The 17,239-nt window shown below is 32.4% G+C and overlaps 1 protein-coding gene across 1 annotated transcript in view; it reads left to right on the forward strand.

Moving 5' to 3' along the window:
* LOC115889577 (hydrocephalus-inducing protein-like) overlaps positions 1–17,239 on the forward strand; it is a 220,623-nt gene that overhangs the window by 112,107 nt on the left and 91,277 nt on the right. Inside the window, exons 28-31 of the mRNA XM_030909629.1 lie at positions 829–1,433; positions 2,184–2,316; positions 5,144–5,400; positions 14,238–14,355. Coding sequence (XP_030765489.1) covers positions 829–1,433; positions 2,184–2,316; positions 5,144–5,400; positions 14,238–14,355 — 1,113 coding nt within the window. The remainder of the gene's footprint in view (positions 1–828; positions 1,434–2,183; positions 2,317–5,143; positions 5,401–14,237; positions 14,356–17,239) is intronic.

Here is a 17,239-nt window from a genome sequence, read left to right on the forward strand (position 1 = left end):
GTGGTTTGTCATTGCCATTGCTTAGATAAATAAATATTTTTATTTAAATAAATAAAGCGACCGTACTGGCTGGGGATCGAACCCAGTACCTCTCGCACCGTAGATCGACATACTACCGCTGGAGCTACGGCCGGTCACAGATTAAACACTTAATAATAATTATATTCACTTACATCGGCAGCAAAACCCCTTGACAATCTGAAGATTGTTCTTATTTAAATCAAGGAAAATATTTTATTTTTCTCGGTCGTAAATCCTGAGAAACTTCTTCGAGTGTCTTAGACCGATGCAGAATTCCCATTCCAGGATACGGATTCCGCTTTGAGTTGGTTTCCAATCGGTTAGGTTAGTGGACTGTTCGTTCCTTTTCTAGCTAAATCATTTTCTTTCTCATTACCTTCTATCTCTTTGTGGGCTAGCACCTCGGCTAGCATCTAGAGGCTATTTCTTGTTTCCGATAGTTCCTATCTAAAATAAGTTGTACGCGTCTTTCGATAACGTAGATCCCTACCTGTAAGATGCTGTATAAGTAGGTGACCAATAATTCGGCGTATTTAGTTCTCGACCCAAATACTCCGATAACTGGTTCTGCTTTGGTTTTGGAAGCATCAGAATACTATAAACGTTATATATATGGTATAGCCTTTTTACAGCTGAGCAACTATGTTGCTCTAGTTTTGTGCGCCAAAGCAACTGCTCCATAAGTAATCATGGGTCTTACTATCATGGTATACACCCAGCGCAAAATATTAGGGTACTTTACTTAATACACTTTAATCTTTACTTTGTTCCTCTATTAATTGTTTTGAATCTGAGTTTTTTTTTCAGATAATATGTATGATAAAATATTACAAAAAATTAATACCATTCTAACAACAAAACCAAAGAAATCTACCAAAAAAGGATCTCTTACAGATAAAGGTAGTAGAGGATCATCTGAAAAGAGTCAAAACAAAGCAAAATCTGGTACTACAGATTGCTTTTTGAATATCCTACCGGAAAACCTTGTAGATTTATTAAAAATGAAATTTTGTAAATTTCCCTTTTTGATTATTGAAAGTTTAGTTAGTATATTCTGCCCAAAAGAGAACTTAGCTTTGTATAGTATTTTGAAAGCAGCTGGACCCTTAAAATACATACAAATAATACTATTTTCATACACTACATCGGATTTTATAAAGAGCGAACAGAATAAAGATGAAGAAATCGATGAGAGTAAGATTGTTAAGGATATTAAAAAACAAGAGGTTAGTGACAAAATTTCTAAGAAAAGTGCCGTTTCGGACAAGAAGTCAAAGGCTAGTGAGATGAAAAAGAAGCTTCCGCCAGTTCCGAAAGCCTTGAAAGATAAACTGGAAAAATACGAAAGCTTGCAAAGAGAAATTGTGCATGTGGCGCAAAACTGGGATAAAATATCTGGTGTATTAAAAAAGGTAACTAACGATTAATAAAAAAATGCGAATATTTTCCTTCAAGTTGAATAAGGCATTTTATACTCCTATGCAGAAGTAGGCCAACCTGTTACTATTATTTATACATAGCAACTTAAATCAACAGATTTGTGTTATTTTTATTAATTTTACTAGTACAAAGTCAAAATATTGAAAAAAATGAGTATATTTTCTCTAGTTAGCATATGAGTATTTAAAAAACGATAATTTATGTTTACAGAGTGTCTTAAAGCTAATTTTCTCAGATCTAAAGAATTATATTTTTAAATGGGCGTTTCACCTCAATTGGTAGAGGTACCTTAAGAAGGTTCAAATTTATGACTAAGAGGCAAAGCATTACGAACTTTACATACTAATAAAACATAGTCGAGACACAATTACAGACCTCCATCAAAACTAGCGCATAGGGATTGCTTCATGCTAGAAGTAAAATGATCGGCATTTAACAGATAATATTTGTAAGAAATAAAATAGCATTATTGTTTACAAAAAAAAACCTGAAACTAATTTTGAACGGAGTCCTCGTCTATTTGTTTGACGAACCTTGACATTATTTGTCCAGTTTACACGGTCATATTACATTCAAACGAAATGAATTCAAGTTACTTGATCAGCTGGCTTGACTCGTGTAAACGCACTTTAATGCTGCGTTTGGCTACATTTATCTTTAAAAGATTTTGATGTGAAATTCATTTACAGGTTTTGAATAATTATTTTATTATACTTTTTTAGCCGTTTATTGACAAGATACCGAAGTCCACAAGAAAGGATATAAATACGAAAGAATCGGTGAAAACATTAAAAAGTTCCGCTAGAAAAGTCTCAGATACCAACATAGATGACTTATCGAAATCTGAAGATATTGGTATTAAACGTCATATTTCATATTATACAGGATTTTTAACACTAATTTATTATTAATAATTTTTAACACTAATTAAAGTGTTTTTTAAATGACACTCTCGGTATTTTTTTGTTTTTTTTTATAGAAAATAACACTGACATATCATATGTCAACTCTTAACATTCTCGTTTAAAAAAATCGTATTTCAAATTTCAATCTGGAGTGTCACGGTTGTGTTAAAAACGCTAACTTTTAATCAAAGATCCTTGGAAAAATAGGTTTGATCGTGTATGTTTTTCTTATTCTGACCGGTTAAAGGTTGATTCTCACTATACCTTCCATATCAGCTCCCTTCCGTTTCTCTACCGTTTACATAAAATATTATATCATGTAAATGAATAGGATGCTAATCAATGCACACTATCCGTTCCGTTTCCCTTCTGTTCCATACATTTTTTTGGCGGACGGACTGAAGCGTATCGGAAACAGCATTGTCAAGTTCTTACATTTGTACCAGCTCTGTTAAAATTTTGCCGATATTTATTTATTCTTTCACCTCTTAATTAAGTCTACTGCTGTTTTCAAAAGATACAAATTTTTAAAATAAAACTTTCATAATGATATAAATTGTACAATAAAAACTATGGAACTGATACGGAACGGAAGCTTACGTATACCGTCAATACAATAAAAATACGGAACGGATATGGAATGGAAACGGAAAACGTAGTGAGAATCAACCTTTAAAGATGCCCGAATTCAAATGGAACGAGGGTGGCTCATTAGCATATTTGAAAAAATATTTTTTTTACAAATAATTTGGTACCACACACTTTGTATTTTAAGTCAAATTGTCGATATACTGGTGAATGACATTCGAGTAAATATGGAAGACAAAAAAATCACCTGTTTTGCTTTGCTTGATTTTAGCAAGGCATTTGATACTATAAATTACGATATATTACTAGCTAAACTCCATTACTTCGGATTATCAGAAAAATCTATAACGTTTCTTAAAAATGATCTATCTAATCGTCTGCATTGCGTTCAAGTAAGACAGGGGAATCATCAATTAAAGTCAAATTACGTTTCTATGACATGTGGAATTCCTCAAGGATCCATATTAGGGCCATTGCTATTTTCATTATATGTTGCCGATATGAATAAAGAAATGAAGTTTTCTACATTACAACAGTATGCAGATGATTCACAAATTTACTGTGCTTTCGCATCTGATAATTTAAAACAAGCTGAAGAAAATTTTAAAACAGATATTAATAACATATACAAGTATTCAATGGAACATAATCTAAAATTAAATGCATCCAAATCCTGTATTATGCTGCTTGGAAATAATCAGACTTTTCTCAATTATCTATCGGATAATCTTGATATATGTGTTAATAATACTAAAATACCAATAGTTAAGGACGCTAGAAATGTCGGCATATATTTTGACTCTGATTTAAAATTTGATATAAATGTAAAAAATAAATTGAAAATTGCATATATGCAACTAAAAGGTTTGGTTTATTTTAAAAAACATCTTCCTCAGAATACAAAATATTATCTGTGCAATTCGCTAATTTTGTCCTTGTTTGATTACGGAGATGTGGTATACGGCTCTTCATTGACTCAAAGGGTTGCCAGATCCATTCAAAAACTTCAAAATTCCTGCATGAGATTTTCGTATAATATCTCATTTCGTACACATATTACGCCATATTTAAATCAATTTAGTATTGTCTATAGTAAATAGGCGAAAACTTCATATGTTAACATTTATCTACCGTATCTTACACACTGGCCAACCGCCTTATTTAAAATCATTGTTTATACCTTTTGACCACACTCATGTAACAAGAAACTTACATCGTTTCAGAATACCTCACATAGGACGGCTGGCTTTCAGAAATCGTTTTCTTTTCTTGCGCCGCAATTATGGAATTCTCTTCCAATCAGTGTTAAATGCTTTAAATCACATTATTTTAATAAATATGTTAAGAATAATTTGCTGGTTTTACAATCGAATATAATATAGAACTTATTTCTAAATTTATCTTTTATCTTTTGTTATTTTGGCAAACTGTGGTGAAGGGGTCTTTAATTTGATATGGTTTTGACTGGCTCACTACTCAGCTTTACAATTTTGGAAAATATTTGTGTATGTGTTGAAATTGTATTTATATACTTTTTAACATTGCTAAATTGTCTTGCAGACGCTTTGTTCTGTGCGCTCGGGGTTTCTTTTTGCTTTGCCGGTCGTCCTCTGTTTTTCTTACGAGTTTGTTTGTTGTTGGTATATTATTGTATTGAAAATGAAATTCTGTTTAGTTATTTTTTACAGGGAGTGTGCCACACTGATGCCTTTAGCAATCTGTCAATCGGTTTTATAATCGCGGTGCACTCCTTATTATGCTATTAGGCTATTAGTCAGCCAAAGTATTTTTTCAGTCAGTTTGTATTTTGTATATTTTTTATATTGGGGCCTAATAAAAAGATTTGATTTGATTTGATATGAACACCATGTTACAATTACAAATAAACCACATGCGAAACTGTCATAAGTTGACGTATTATATGTTATTGTATTTAGAGTATCATTTTCTGTCGAATAAAGTAAAAAAACCAAGGGTGTCATTTAAAAATTAAAAGTTGTAGTCATTTCCGATGAAACAGGAAGTGACCGAAAATAACTGAATGCGTCAATTAATCCTAACTTATTTAGTTATCTTTGGTCACTTCCTGTTTCACCGGAAATGACTACAACTTTTAGTTTTCTTGAGTGAAAATCCCTGTATTAACATTATTACATTTAATTGTTATCAAACGTGTATATTGATTTTAGGATGTTACTTCTGGCTTATTTTAAACAGTCACGAAGATCGACCTGTGGATTTCTGTTCCATGATAAGGAACTCCATTGAAACTTTTGCTGAACTGAATGAAATCTTACAAAGTATCGATGAGTCGACGAGACAGGTTTTGGAAGAGACAGATACCTTATTTTCAGTCATTTCAAAATATAAATCCAAAGACAACGTTCTGTCGGATATTTTTAACATTAAAAATTGTAAATCAAGGGATAGTATTGACAGTACAAAGGTAAAGTTTACAGCAATTATTAATTTCTGCTATTTTTTTATCACCTCGTATACCTCGAGGCTATTCAAATGATGCATGGAATCCATATTTTTCCTCTATTTTTCTCTACATACCTCTTCAGTTTATTCTTATTAGAGTGATATGTGTTTTTTCTCTTTGATCTAACTAATAGAAATTTGAATAACAGTAAAGCAACTATTCTAATAAAGTTATAGATTCAAATATTTCAAATTAAATTAAATTATTACATATGGATTCTATATAGTTCATATCAAATAGCCTTGACCGGCACAGCGTTGCCCACTTTTACATATTTTCTTTTAATCAAAAAAATTTTAGGAAACAAAAATAAATTAATTATAAATATATAAACACTTATTATTTACATCAATAAAACTCACGGTAACATTTGGGCTCTGCGGTGGAACTCTAAATTCACTTATTTTATTAATAAATACATATCTAGCTTTCAATATTAGTGTATATAAATCATTTGTGTCAACGAAAAACAATACTTTGTTACATAAATTATCGATAATACTTAAAAAATATAAGCCTTGATATTATGCAAATCGGTAAATCGGCCATCTATATTTACAATTTTTCGTGCCATGTTGCCGATATGTTTTCATTTTCCTTTAAGATTTTTATTTTATTTAAACTCTAGAAATTATCAAAATACCATTTTTAAATAAACAATTACTAACACAGTAGTTGTTATATTCAATCGTTTCAAGAGGAAAAACATTTTTATTATTGATATTTTGAGAATTTTGCATGAAACCAAAATGCATTCTTCATAAAAAATGTTTGCTTGTTCTAAAATGGTTAATCCCGTTTATACTTTTCCAAATTTCCATACCGTTTTAGAGCAAAGGAAGCAAAGAAAAACATGAAAATATTGTTGAATCTTTTCTAAGTCCTAAAAATCAAAACGCGTTTCTATGGTATATAAAATATAAAAATAAAAAAATTCTAACAAAATAATAATTTAATATTCTAGTCTAATATTTTCATGTTTTTCTTAATTTTCTCTAAAATGCTACGGAAATTTGGAAAAGTATAAAGGGATTCATTTTCGAATAAGCAAAAAAATTATGGAGAATGCGTTTTTCTCAAAATGTCGACAATAAAAAAGTTTTTCCTCTTGTAAAGACAATCTGGGGACATATACTGTATATGTGTAGATGTGGAGCAATAAAGAGTTCAAGTTGTAAGAATTAATTATACATATAATTTATTTAGAGTCTTGATGATTTGGTATCAAAAATTAATACTAATTTATTAAAAATTTTGCTTTTATTATACGAAGTAGGTATATTATTTGTAAAAACCTTTGTAAAAACTAATTTTAAGATTTTTTAATAACTTATAGTGGCAGATGAGTAAACATTTTTTTACGTACTAGTATATGGATATATGAAATGCTGGTACTGACTCTAGGAGGGTCTCTGATACTGCCCTAGAAGTTTCAGACCTGTATCTCATCCGGAAGTGGTCGTACCGCAGAGCCCAAATAGAGTAAACGTCAAATATAAAACTTTAGCTAGACACTTTAAATTTGGTATGGAGACTCCAGGAGGATCTCTGATACTACCCTAGAAGTTTCAGACCTGAATCTCACCCGGAAGTGGTCGTACCGCAGAACCAAAATAGAGTAAACGTCAAATATAAAACTTAAGCTAGAAGCCTCAAATTTGGTATGGAGACTCCAGGATGGTCTCTGATACTACCCTAAGAGTTTCAGATCTCTATCTCACCCGGAAGTGGTCGTACCGCAGAGCCCAAATAGAGTAAACGTCAAATATAAAACTTAAGCTAGAAGCCTCAAATTTGGTATGGAGACTCCAGGATGGTCTCTGATACTACCCTAGAAGTTTCAGACCTGAATCTCATCCGGAAGTGGTCGTACCGCAGAGGCCAAATAGAGAAAACAACAAAATTAAAACTTAAGTTAGAAGCCTCAAATTTGGTATGGAGACTCCAGGATGGTCTCTGATACTACCCTAGAAGTTTCAGACCTGAATCTCACCCGGAAGTGGTCGTACCGCAGAGCCCAAATAGTAAGTAACGACGAAATTAAAACTTTAGCTAGAAGCCTGAAATTTGTAGGGTAGTATTTATGACTCTCCTGGAGTCTCCACACCAAATTTGAGGCTTCTAGCTTAAGTTTTAATTTTGTCGTTTACTCTATTTGGGATCTGCGGTACGACCACTTCCGGATGAGATTCAGGTCTGAAACTTCTAGGGCAGTATCAGGGACCCTCCTGGAGTCTCCATACCAAATTTGAGGCTACTAGCTTAAGTTTTAATTTTGACGTTTACTCTATTTGGGCTCTGCGGTACGACCACTTCCGGGTGAGATAGAGATCTGAAACTCTTAGGGTAGTATCAGAGACCATCCTGAAGTCTCCATACCAAATTTGAGGCTTCTAGCTTAAGTTTTATATTTGACGTTTACTCTATTTGGGCTCTGCGGCACGACCACTTCCGGGTGAGATAGAGGTCTGAAACTTCTAGGGTAGTATCAGAGACCCTCCTGGAGTCTCCATACCAAATTTGAGGCTTCAAGCTAAAGTTTTATATTTGACGTTTACTCTATTTGGGCTCTGCGGTACGACCACTTCCGGGTGAGATAGAGGTCTGAAACTTCTAGGGTAGTATCAGAGACCCTCCTGGAGTCTCCATACCAAATTTAAAGCGTCTTGCTTAAGTTTTATATTTGACGTTTACTCTATTTGGGCTCTGCGGTACGACCACTTCCGGGTGAGATAGAGATCTGAAACTTGTAGGGTAGTATCAGAGGCCATCCTGAAGTCTCCATACCAAATTTGAGGCTTCAAGCTAAAGTTTTATATTTGACGTTTACTCTATTTGGGCTCTGCGGTACGACCACTTCCGGGTGAGATAGAGGTCTGAAACTTCTAGGGTAGTATCAGAGACCCTCCTGGAGTCTCCATACCAAATTTAAAGCGTCTAGCTTAAGTTTTATATTTGACGTTTACTCTATTTGGGCTCTGCGGTACGACCACTTCCGGGTGAGATAGAGGTCTGAAACTTCTAGGGTAGTATCAGAGACCCTCCTGGAGTCTCCATACCAAATTTAAAGCGTCTAGCTTAAGTTTTATATTTGACGTTTACTCTATTTGGGCTCTGCGGTACGACCACTTCCGGGTGAGATAGAGGTCTGAAACTTGTAGGGTAGTATCAGAGGCCATCCTGGAGTCTCCATACCAAATTTGAGGCTTCTAGCTTAAGTTTTATATTTGACGTTTACTCTATTTGGGCTCTGCGGTACGACCACTTCCGGGTGAGATAGAGGTCTGAAACTTCTAGGGTAGTATCAGAGACCCTCCTGGAGTCTCCATACCAAATTTAAAGCGTCTAGCTTAAGTTTTATATTTGACGTTTACTCTATTTTGGTTCTGCGGTACGACCACTTCCGGGTGAGATAGAGGTCTGAAACTTCGAGGGTAGTATCAGAGGCCATCCTGAAGTCTCCATACCAAATTTGAGGCTTCTAGCTTAAGATTTATATTTGACGTTTACTCTATTTGGGTTCTGCGGTACGACCACTTCCGGGTGAGATAGAGGTCTAAAACTTCTAGGGTAGTATCAGAGACCCTCCTGGAGTCTCCACACCAAATTTCAGAATTATAGTTTAAGTTTTAATTTTCTCGATTACTCTAATTGGGCTATGCGGTTCGACGAAAAGAAATCTATAAAATATGCGTAACAAATAATTTTTGTCTTATTATAGAGAATATAATATATAGGGTGGTCCGATCTGTATTCCGGAATCTTTGGCAGCATATTTTGCAGATAAAAATAAGTAAAAAACTTCGTAAAAATGTATCTACTAAAATGCTTAGTTTGGAGATACAGGGTGTAGAAGTTTCATTTTTATTTCGAATTTTTTCCAAATAATTTGTGAAGTAACGTCAAAGTTTAGATGAAAATTGGTGTCTGGCAGTTTGTTGATATGAGGAATTTGATAATTTTGGTAAAAAATCGAAATAAAAATGAAACTTCTACACCCTGAACTCCCGAAAGTAAGCTTCTTAGGACATACTATACATTTATACGAACTTTTTTACTTAGTTTTATCTGCAGAATATGCTGCCGACGTTTCCGGACTATAGTTTGGACCATCCTGTATATATAGAAATTTAATTAACTGCTAATGTCATTATTATTGTTTATTATAATTAAAAATGAATAATATAATTAAGAATAATCTTTTTTTACATTACAAATATTGTTTTCCAATTTATATTATAATACTACCCTATGATCGAAAAAAAACGGCGCCGGCGTCCAGTTGGCTGGGAAATGACGATCGATGACATTTTCCATATAAATTTATATATAAAATGACAGCGATCTTCATTTCATAGCCATCGCTGACACCGTTTTTTTTTTCGAACATACGGTATATATTTCTAGAGATTCAAATGTACCAGCTCTCTAATTAAAAATATCTTCAAATACCCCAACTCTTTAATTTTTAAACAACTCAATACCAATAGATTTTTTACAATGAATTATCTATTATTCTTTATCTAAATATTATAGGCAACCCAACTTTTCCTTCTTCAATAATATTTATTAAATATGTTATTAACATATTATAGTTATAAATAAATTAAATGATAACAAAAAAATAATATTACTAAGGGTTTAATAAAATCGTTAGGAAAAAGGTAGTATAAATTAAAAACAAAACCGGTTAAAAAACAAAGTTATAAATAAATTAAATGATAACAAAAAAATAATATTACTAAGGGTTTAATAAAATCGTTAGGAAAAAGATAGTATAAATTAAAAACAAAACCGGCAACATTGCACCATAATTTCTGTGTCAGAACCGGCGACAGTTGAAATATTTGAATGCCGTTCATGGTTATTATGTGTTTATTTGATAATTATTACCATATTAAATATATTTTTTAAACAAAATATTGTTTATTTGGTACAGAGACAAATTATAATAACTTATATACACTAATATTGAAGCCTAGGTATGTATTTATTAATAAAATAGGTGAATTTAGTGTTCCACCGCAGAGCCCAAATGTTACCAAACTCACCTCCTTAACAGCACTTAACGCCCACTTGCACCGTTTGTATAAACTTTGTTTAAAGGCTAAACAGTGATTAACTATAATAATGCCCACTTGCCCCGTTTGTATAAACTTTGTTTAAAGGCTAAACAGTACAAACTATACATATTTTATTATAGTTAATCACTGTTTAGCCTTTAAACAAAGTTTATACAAACGGTGCAAGTGGGCATAAGGGGCCATTACTACAGCTTCCTTGTTCAAAATATTGTAATAAAGTTGCGATGAGTTTTTTACAGCTATTAAACTATCTAATACACTTCGCACTAAAAGAGGTTCTAAAAAGAACAATGTTCGACTGCAAGGTCTGCTAGTAAGCATTTTTAAGCTTAAAGTATCACAAGACTATTTATTTAAACCAAAAACTCGTAATACAAAACTAAAATGTCAAAACGAATGACAATGTCAGGAAATAAATAAACAAATGTGGCAACTTGACATTTTTTACAGCAGAGCTACCACCTGAATCCCCAGCGCGAAATTCAAATTCCAGTTAGTCAGGCTGGCGCCAAGTATGTCCATGGTTGTCAACAATGAATTTAAATTTTTTTGACGAGTTTCGTCACTAAACAATACTTTCTTCCAAATCTTGAACTGTCCAGTCCAAGTGTCTTCGTGCAAATTCTAGTCACCAATCATTTCTTGGCTGGATGTCTGCTATAAAGTAAAAACTAATCGTCGTCGAACATTCCTCGACAACTAACTTGTAGTTCAGGAATTTCAACAATTATCTCTGCTCTTGACAACCATCCTGAGATTATTTTGAGAAATTTTTTTGATTCTTGTATCCATCTAAAATGTAGTTTTTCTTGGCCTCCCGATTTTGTAATTTTTCAACTCTTCATATAATTATTGTCATTTGTTATACAGGGTGAGTCTTAAATAAGTGCAAATAATTTCAGGGCTGGTTGATCTCGATAAAAGAAACATATTTTATCTTTACCATTTTTCAAATAAATCCAAAATAACCGAGTTATCTTACTTTGAAAATTTCCAAAAAAATGTTTTTTGCTTCAATTTTCAGAACCACTCTGAACACACTCTTAACCTCTCGTTTCTGGGTTTTCTTTCTTGTAAATTTAATCTACTATCTATGTTGCCATATTATCAAGAAATTATGTTTTTAACTAAAAACTAAAAAAAATCCAAATTTTCTTTTTTTTTTTCGTGAAAAAAACTCATAATTATATATATTGGCACTTATTTCAGACTCACCCTGTATAATTAGTTAATTCTATGTGAATTTCATAATTTTTTAGTTTACTACACGTAACACGTATACAGGGTGGGCCACTGAAAACTTACAATGGCTGTAATTCTTAAACCAAAAAAGATATCAAAAAATAAAAAATACCGTTTCTATAATATCGAGGGGGAATACAGATGACGTATTTTTTGAACCACCCCGACCTACCCCTTAGGCGGCACCCCTACTCACTTGAAAATCTTAAAGGACAACACCCCACTTGTGGCGCCTTTTTGGAAAGCCCATGAAAAATGCTAAACGATGGTCATAAAGTTTTTAGGGTGAAATTGAAAAACTACCCCTTACACGAAAAATTAGGTGGACATTTATAAAAAAGTGATTTTTTCAGCATAAGTTATAAATTGGGACCCAGCTTAATGAGGCAAATGATATATTTTTCAAACCACCCCGACCCACCCCTAGGTGCCACCCACTCACTTCTAATCTCAAGATAGCGATACCCCACTTGTGACACTTCTTTAGAAAGCTAAATCAAATTGCTAAACGATGGTCATACAGATTTCAACTTCTGTCTTCTTTCAACAATTACTGGTAAGTAGTGATAAGAAATGTAGGTGTGACAATTTGAAAGAAATTTAAAATGATAATTTATTTTAACAATTGTTCAAAATGACAGCTGTTTTGTTCCATACAAAAATACAAACGATTTTCAAATTCTTCTCTTACTTTTTGGAAAGTCTCTCTCGGAATATTTCTACATGGCTTCAGTTATCCTCTGCCGCAATTCTTGCGACGAACCTGGTTTGGTCTTGTAGACTATGGATTTCGTATAACCCCACAAGAACAAGTCTAAAGGAGTGAGATCAGGTGACATTGGCGGCAACTCGATTGGACCCCTTCTGCCAATCCATTGCCTTGGATAATATCTATCCAACCACCTCCTTGTGACAATAGAATAATGCGGAGGGGCTCCATCTTGCTGAAAGTGTATGAGGTCTTCATTAAGAGTTAAATCTCCTTCCAAATCTCTTTGATTTTCAACCTCATTTACAATGGCTGGCTCTATCAAATTGTTCAGCATTTCCACATCACCAGTCAATTTCCGTCGATGAAAAATGGACCTATAATTTTATCGCCTAGTATTCCGCACCCAACATTGAGCTTTTGGGAATGTTGGGTGTGTCCTTCAACAACAATATGCGGATTCTCATCGCTCCAGTATCTGCAGTTCTGCTTATTCACAACTCCGTTTAAAAAAATTGAGCACTCATCACTAAAATAAATATTTTTAGTGAGTGAAGGTTCCCTTCGAATTTCCTCCGTCATTAGTTCACAGAACTGAATCCTTCTATCTGGATCGTCGTCGCCAAGTTCCTGCAGAATCTTCATTTTGTAGGGATGGAATTTGTGCATTTTCAATACTCTCCTGACAGATGTTCGAGGTATACCTGTGATTGATGCCAACTGGCGTGTTGATGCTTCTAGATTGACCGATACCTGACCAATAACTTCCATCTGCATTTCTTCATTCAGTACCATGGGCCCTGTCCTTTTTTTATTTTTGACCGACCCAGTTTCTTGAAACTTTAAAATCAAATCTCTAACATAAACGTGACTTACGTTTTTGTCCGGATTTCTCTCATTGAAAGCACGGGCCGTTCTCAAATAACACATACCTTCAGCACCATAAAGAAAAACTATTTGAATTCTTTCTTCCACAGTATAAACCATTTTTCTTTCAAATAAGCGAATCAAATAAACGTTTAAAATACCACCAAATTTGCAAACGATTGAAAATCGATACAAGACAGTGCAAAAACGCAAAGATATGCCGTTTTAAGATATCTGTTTGTTGAAAGTAAAAAAATAGATGATAAGGAAGAATTTGCGTTATCGCAAAATTAGGCTGAACGATTAGTAAAACATCTTTGTGTTGCCTTTTTTATTATCTACATTTTTTATTTTTAGCTTTAAAATGGCAATGGTTTAAAAATGGCATTGATGAGATTAGAAGTGAGGGGATGGCACCTAGGGGCACCAATTTGTAACTTATGCTGAAAAAATCACTTTTTTTATTATGCCCACCTAATTTTTCGTGTAATGGGTAGTTTTTCAATTCCACCCTAAAAACGTTATGATCATCGTTTAGCATTTTTCATGGGCTTTCCAAAAAGGCGCCACAAGTGGGGTGTTGCCATTTAAGATTTTCAAGTAAGTAGGGGTGCCGCCTAAGGAGTGGTTCAAAAAATACGTCATATGTATTCCCCCTCGATATTATAGAAACGGTATTTTTATTTTTTTCATATCTTTTTTGGTTTAAGAATTATAGCCATTGTAAGTTTTCAGTGGCCTGTATTAGGTATATATCTACTTTTTTATTCTTATATTTTTCGAAGCTGAATTCACATAAAAATTTTTTTTAATATTTTAGTAATAAAAAATCCTATTTATTGGGAACTATTTAGCGATTGTTAATAATTAATACCTATATTTTCTGACCATTGTAGGGTCGTAGTAAATCTGCTACAGGTTCAGGAGAATTAAAGCAAAAACGTAGAAGAGGTTCTAGAAGAAGTAGTGTTAGTGCAAAGTCAATTGATCTATACAGAGAAGGAGTTACAAAAGGTATATACCAACTTTATTAATTTGACGTTCATATTGTAATTGTTCTTAGAGAATAACATCCCAGAGATGGCTAAAACTGTTATTTCTAAAAATTTTATTTCAATTCAGAAACTTTCACTATCTATTCTATTTATTTATGAACAATAACATATTATGAACATTATGATCAGTTCTACAATCCTCTAGGATATCATTTATAACTCTCCAACAAAAACGGCGGATTGTTGTTTACAGTTTCAAAACCAAAAAGTAATAATGCAATCCCGACTTTGCAAGCAATCAACTGTTACAACTTACTGATAAACTACTCTGTTAATACTATATACTTATAAAACAATAAACTTTTGATATCTAAGCACAATTTCTCTGATGAATGATAATCATGGCTGGGAAACTTAAATTGAAATGACAGTTCATTAAAAATAGTTCTTCCTCCAAGATGCAGAGGCGCAAAATATTCAAACTGTCAGTATAAATTTCAAATTTTTGACAAACGTCAATAATTATTCAAACTGACGCGGACGCGGCGTTTTTGTTGCGATTTTGGCGGATGATTTCGTTTTAAATTTTAAATTATAATATTCTTGATTCCCTAGTTTTTATTTTTTTATGAGTATTGTGTTTTAGCGAGTGTTTTATTAGTTGTGTTTAAGTTAGTTAAGTGTTGCGTTTAATTGTTTAGTTTTGTGATAAAAACTTTTGTTTAATTTTAATAATGGTGTTTAATTGTTGCATTTGTAAAAACTATAAAAAAGACAGCCTGAAACTGCATCGTTTTCCGAAGGATCCAATGGTAAGTAAATTAAATATATGTACCTACATTATTATATAATACTCTTATATTAATACTGGGAATTAAAGATTCAAGTTAGCATATATATATATTTAAGTTTTTGAGGTAGGAAGTTTAAGGCATATAAATGTTGCCATTCAGTAAGATATTTTTTTTCTGGTCATTCAGTAAGATATTATTCTGGCCAATCAGTAAGATATTTTTTATGAAAATATGAAAAATAATTGATCACATTTATGGAAACCCAAGACCAAGACATATCCTGTTTTTTAATTATGCACAGTTTTAGTCTGTTTTTGGTTTGAGTTTTTCTATTTTTCTTTCTTCTAAAACACAGTGTGCCTCAATATAAATTATAACGAGGTTTTTTTTTCTTTTAAACTATCATATGAAACATAGGTATTCTTAAATATTTGCACAATCTACATTATATAAATTGCTAATTTTTATCTTTGTCGTCTCTACTGAAGTAACGACTTGCTCTAGAAAGTTGCTTTTTTACTAAAAGATAGCTAAATGGCTTTTCTAAAAACTGTCGTCGCCGGGTTTTTGATTTAATTAAAAAAATAAATAAATATTTTTTTTTCCTGATGTCGTGGCGGATGCGCCAGGCTTCAACTAGTATAGTTATAAACCTCAATCCAAGTACTTAAACAAACACTTTCAAAATTATAATTTATGTAATTTATTAATAACTAGTTGAAGCCTGGCGCATCCGCCACGACATATCAGAAAAAAAAACTATTTCTTTATTTTTTAATTAAATGAAAAATCCGGCGACAACAGTTTTTAGAAGAGCAAATTAGCTATCTTTTAGTAAAAAAAGCAACTTTCTAGAGCAAGTCGTTACTTCAGTAGAGACGACACAGATAAACATTAACATTTTATATATGTAGATTATATTAATTTTCACCATATTGTCATCAAATTTCCATTGTGATCATACTGATCATGTAGTTTATTTTGCTTATGGGGATTGTGTATACATCTTTAATAGATATATTATGATGTTAATTATTAATTAAAATCTTATGAAATCCATTTCCAAAAACCAAATGAAACAAAAAAAAAAAAAAATATATATATATATATATATATATATATATATATATATATATATATATATATATATATATATATATATATATATATATATATATATATATATATATATATAAATGCCTACTAGAGATAAATATTTTGTGGCTGAGTAAGTTCTTTGGTCGTCTAAATCCTATTAATCTTGGCATACATTTTAGAGAGTTTTAAAATATATATTTTAACATTAAAGGGCCTAACACAATAATATTGCAACTCTAAATTAAAAGTACCATTCTTATATTTGTAGTTGTTTAACCAGTGGGTTGAAAATATTGGCCGAGATGATTTAACGACAAAAACAATGGATAAAGTTAGAGAATCATATCGGGTTTGTGACATCCATTTCGCCCCAGAGAGTCGCTATACTGGAATCATATATCTAAAATTATACAATTATTTAATAAAAATATTTTATCAGTTATCATATATAATATACTAATTTTATAAGAAATAACCCCTAAGTGTTTGATTTATTGTTATAGCATTTCTTTTTCAAGATTCCAGATTTGTTGAAACCAAATTAGTAACAAGGGAACAAGTCAACAGTACACCAGAAGTACCTAGTGAGGTAATACCATCACACCAAGACCAAGATATTCAGAAGCCATCTACATCTCAAGTGACACCACAAACTACACCAAAAAGAAAACGTAGCTTGGTAAAATTAAGTTCTCCGGCCAAATTATCAGGTGAGAATATACAACAGTAACTTTTAATTATATTTTGGAGTAGTTTAACAAAATCACTTTTACAGTGGATAGGTTTCGCTTATTTTTACATAGATAAATAACACTTATATAGGTTTTGAAACTTTTGGCGATATAGCAGCAAAGTACCCAAAACGCTAGTTCACCACAAAATCGATGACAACATTTTAGTTCACTAACTATATTAGCATCTACAGCCAGATTATTGTTTATTAATATTTTTTTTATTCCAGGTCTGAAAAGACGAACTCGGATTCTTGCCTATACAAAAATTGGCCGAGCT

Source organism: Sitophilus oryzae, unplaced genomic scaffold (genome assembly GCF_002938485.1).
Source record: "Sitophilus oryzae breed Bouriz unplaced genomic scaffold, Soryzae_2.0 scaffold_815_pilon_pilon, whole genome shotgun sequence".
In the NCBI taxonomy this organism is placed as follows: Eukaryota; Metazoa; Arthropoda; class Insecta; order Coleoptera; family Curculionidae; genus Sitophilus; species Sitophilus oryzae.